Genomic DNA, 4,084 nt, shown 5'->3' on the forward strand with positions numbered 1-4,084 from the left:
AAACTGAAATAATATTCAAAAATCTGTTCTTTTTTAGTTTTTTAGTGGCCCTAACCCACTTCTGTAGATGTTCTTTGTTTCTATTTTAGTAATTTTAGCATCTGACCCTCACTGTTAATGTCTTATTTTGAAAAGCGCGTACCGGATATACCTTCAAGCGGCGCTCGCATTGATTTCCCGTCTCGGTGGTCTGGCCAATCAGAATGGAAGTGGGCGGAGCCTGTGCAGCTCGCTGCTCCTTCTCCTGTTAAATCGCCTCCGTCTCCAGTGTGAGCCAGCAGCCCAGCGGACTGTTACTCTTCTCGGTTTCTCCGCGCAGGAATACAAACGTGATGGAGGAGAAGCAGCGCTGACGACTTTTCCATTTCATTTCCCGAGGAGTTTATCTTTCTATTTAACTTTTTTTTTTCCTTTCCAGTCGTGGGAGTGGAGGACTATCTGTTCTTTTTGTTATAGTCCGGTAATGTCGGAGCGTTTCCTAAAACAAACCCGCTAACATTTCAGTCTCCATGCGGGAGAAGAAGCTTGTTTTCCTACCTGGTGTCGTTGTTATCAGGCCGGTGAGCTGAATGGCTCGTTTTTCACCCTGACTGAAACTTAATTTTTTTTATTTTTGTATGTTTTTTTTATTCTTCCACCGTCTGGGCTTCTCTGTTGCTGGATATAACCGTGGTCTCTGCGCTGTAACTCCGGGTAAATGGAGCGTCAGTCCAGCTTCATTTCCATCTGGCTCCAACTGGAACTCTGCGCCATGGCGGTTCTTCTGACCAAAGGTACCTCAGACCTGCTCTGCTGGCCGCGGCTTGTTCGTCGGCCTCTTCAGGCCCAGATAAACAACCAACGCTCAGAAGTTCCCACCATTAAGCTAACTTTAGCTTCGGGAACTTTAGTAAAGGGATATTCCACAACTTTTCTTTATTTTTAATCTCATTTACCAGAGGTCTGCTTCCTGATTTATCCATTTAGGTTTGATCTGTAATTACCACCCAGCTTGGGATCAGTTTGTTTATAAGAGTTAATTATAGTTTATATCAGATTAAATTGTCAAATATGGACTTTTTTTTTGTTTTTAATTAAAATATTCAATTTTAACTCGACTTAAAGTAGTTATTCATTAAGATGATAAAAAAAATCCAAAGCACAGTTGATTAGAGAGAAAAAAACATTACATTTTCTTGCACATCTTGCACTATTCTGCACCTTTTTATTGAGTTTAAGTTGAAAAAAACATTTGAATGCAAAGATAATAGTCTAAATGTCTTTTATTTTTCTGATTCCAGTGGTGGGAGCTAACAAAAAATAAGTAAACTGGTTCAGTCAGAATCTGCAGGATTTTATTTCTCTTTAAAGTTTCTATAGTTTCATACTCATTTTAAAGATGTTTGATACTTAAGTTGCATTTTTTTAATTTTAATTGCAAATATTTTATCTTTATACAGACCATCAAATGTTCTCCAGACCAATTAAAACACAAAAATCAGATCCTAAATTAATTTATCAATAAATAATCTATTAATGTCTAAAAATATAACTAAAACACTTTAAGTTAATAGGGAAAAAAGCCTGAGATGAGTAGATTTTTATGCTTTTTTTATGATCGGATGAAATGATTTAACCTCTAAAAGGTTAAATAACCCTCACTAACATTTCATCTGTCATGGTTCCACTTTTATTAGTCACATTTAACCCCTGTTGTGAAAGCTGCCATCCGTGCATCAGAATCGGACCCCAACGCTCCCACAAAGGGGCCCTCTGCTCTCCTCTCTAATGAAATCTTCTCCAGATGACCTGCCTTAGCCTGCTTTGCTCCAATCATTCACAGGGAAAACACTGATCTGATGAATGCCGCCCTGCTCTGCAAGTTGGCTCGCTCTCACAGGAGCTCGGCTGCATATTTTTATTTTATTCTTTAGGAGTTTCCAGGTTCAGCCTTTAAAGCTGCGTCTTATCGGTTTGTATTTTAGGAAGTTCTTAATGCTTTTATTGCTGTTAAACTTTAAAGTTTGCAGGTAAAGCTGGAGGTTATCAGCAGATTCCTGGCTAGCTGTGTTTACATGTGGAGGGAGGCGGCTGTAATGATAAGGTAGCTTTAGACTAAACCCCCACCTCTAAAGCTGAGGGAGGGAAAAGTAGATTTTTGTCTCTGTGTTGGAAAAAGACGCAGAGCTCGGGGGTTTCAAAGGTGCAGAAATGATCAATTTGGGTAAAAACGTTTTTGTTTTCTGACACTTTCTTTTTTCTCCCTCCAAACAGGAGAGATCAGGTGCTACTGCGACGCTCCGCACTGCGTGGCCACCGGGTACATGTGCAAATCCGAGCTGAACGCCTGCTTCACCAAGGTGCTGGACCCGCTCAGCGCCAACTCGCCGCTCACCCACGGCTGCTTAGACCCCGTCTCCAACGCCGCCGACGTCTGCAGCAGCAGCAGCCAACGGGCCGCTGACTCTCTGACGCTGGAGTGCTGCCATGACGACATGTGTAACTACAGGGGCCTGCACGACCTGGGACACAGCAGAGACTCCGCAGGTCGGGAAATAAAACAGTCTTTAAACGAACTTTTCCAGCTTAGAGCTTCGTGTTTTTAAGTTTTAACGAGCCTCCAGCTCTGAGCCTGTAGAGGCGAGAGCCGACGGTTTACCTTTAAGCTCTTGGAAAGAGATCAGATATGCTGTTTGAAAAAAAAAAGTTTTATTATGTTTGCACCGTATAATTTTCCCACTGAGCAGGAATGTGCCTTGTAGGATGAACGTTCCCATGTCTGCACAGAAGGGTTTATAGAATGAGGAACTTCTGAATCATTTGTTTTTTTACTCTGATGAGTAAAGGAGGGTTAGAGCCTCTTTATGGCGTCCGTATTTCTCCGTTTAACCCCGCTTTTCCCCCTCCCCCCCCACAGATAGCCGTTACCCAGCCGACGGCAGCAACAGGAACCTGGTGACGCGGGTGCAGGAGCTGGCCTCGGCCAAGGAGGTGTGGTTCCGGGCGGCGGTGATCGCCGTGCCCATCGCCGGCGGCCTCATCCTGGTTCTGCTCATCATGCTGGCGCTGCGGATGCTGCGCAGCGAGAACAAGCGGCTGCAGGACCAGAGGCAGCAGATGCTGTCGCGGCTCCACTACAGCTTCCACGGCCACCACACCAAGAAGGGCCACGTGGCCAAGCTGGACCTGGAGTGCATGGTGCCGGTGACGGGCCACGAGAACTGCTGCCTGACCTGCGACAAGATGAGGCAGGCGGAGCCCGGCGGCGACAGGATCATGTCTCTGGTGCACTGGGGGATGTACAGCGGCCACGGGAAGCTGGAGTTTGTCTGACTCTGACGCTTCTCCGCCATCTTTTATTTTATTTCTTAGCCTTCTGAGGACATTCCTATGTTTCCCAAGCAGGAAACGATGCAGAACTGATCTCGCGTCGTTCCGTTTTGTTTGCCAGAGGAGCACTTTACTTGAAAAAGAGAAGGCAGAGCTGTATTTAAACCCGAGAGGGCAGAGGACTGAGGGTGGAGAAGGGACCCCCCACCCACTCCCCAAGAGGATCCTGGACTTTCTACACGCTGAAGGATTCCAAACGTTGTCTTATTTGCACATTTTGTTTTTCTAAGAATTGAAAGAAAGATTTTACACTGACACCAGGGTAGAAAAAAAGCTGAACACTCCTCTGGACGCTTCATGACTCAAACCTGTTGGTCACATTGAAATATGTCTATTTTTGTCTGCGTAAAAACGGACCTGTGTGCGTCTTCATCAGAGTGAATGTTCCACTTCTTTCTGTGATCAGACTAAAAGCTTGATTGTGTGTGTGTGTGTGTGTCTGAAAGAACTTCAATTAAAGTGTCTTTTTATTTAAATCTGGTTCTCTCCTGTTGACTTGTTTTTTTCTTAAACGGCAATAAGAGGATCTAACAGGAAGTGAGCTCCATGCTGAGGTGTGGCAGTGATGTCACACCCCGTCTAAAAGGTTTTAGAAACATCCTGAGTTCTTGGAAAGCCCAAAATTTAAATGAGCTTATTCTTCAAAAAGAATTAATTGTTCTGTTGAGTTATAAGCGAATCATACGGAAGAGGATTAGGGCCAGTGGGGAAAAAA

At 44.3% G+C, this 4,084-nt stretch overlaps 1 protein-coding gene across 1 annotated transcript; it reads left to right on the top strand.

Moving 5' to 3' along the window:
* The first annotated feature begins 256 nt into the window (after positions 1-256).
* On the top strand, positions 257-4,078 carry bambi (BMP and activin membrane-bound inhibitor). Its single transcript, XM_015375535.1, has 3 exons — positions 257-773; positions 2,254-2,526; positions 2,897-4,078. The coding sequence occupies exons 1-3, from the start codon at positions 698-700 to the stop codon at positions 3,310-3,312; spliced, it is 765 nt and encodes a 254-aa protein (XP_015231021.1). The 5' UTR covers positions 257-697; the 3' UTR covers positions 3,313-4,078.
* The last annotated feature ends 6 nt before the right edge of the window (positions 4,079-4,084 follow it).

The sequence above is a fragment of the Cyprinodon variegatus genome, unplaced genomic scaffold (assembly GCF_000732505.1).
Source record: "Cyprinodon variegatus isolate N-32 unplaced genomic scaffold, C_variegatus-1.0 Scaffold120, whole genome shotgun sequence".
NCBI lineage: Eukaryota > Metazoa > Chordata > Actinopteri > Cyprinodontiformes > Cyprinodontidae > Cyprinodon > Cyprinodon variegatus.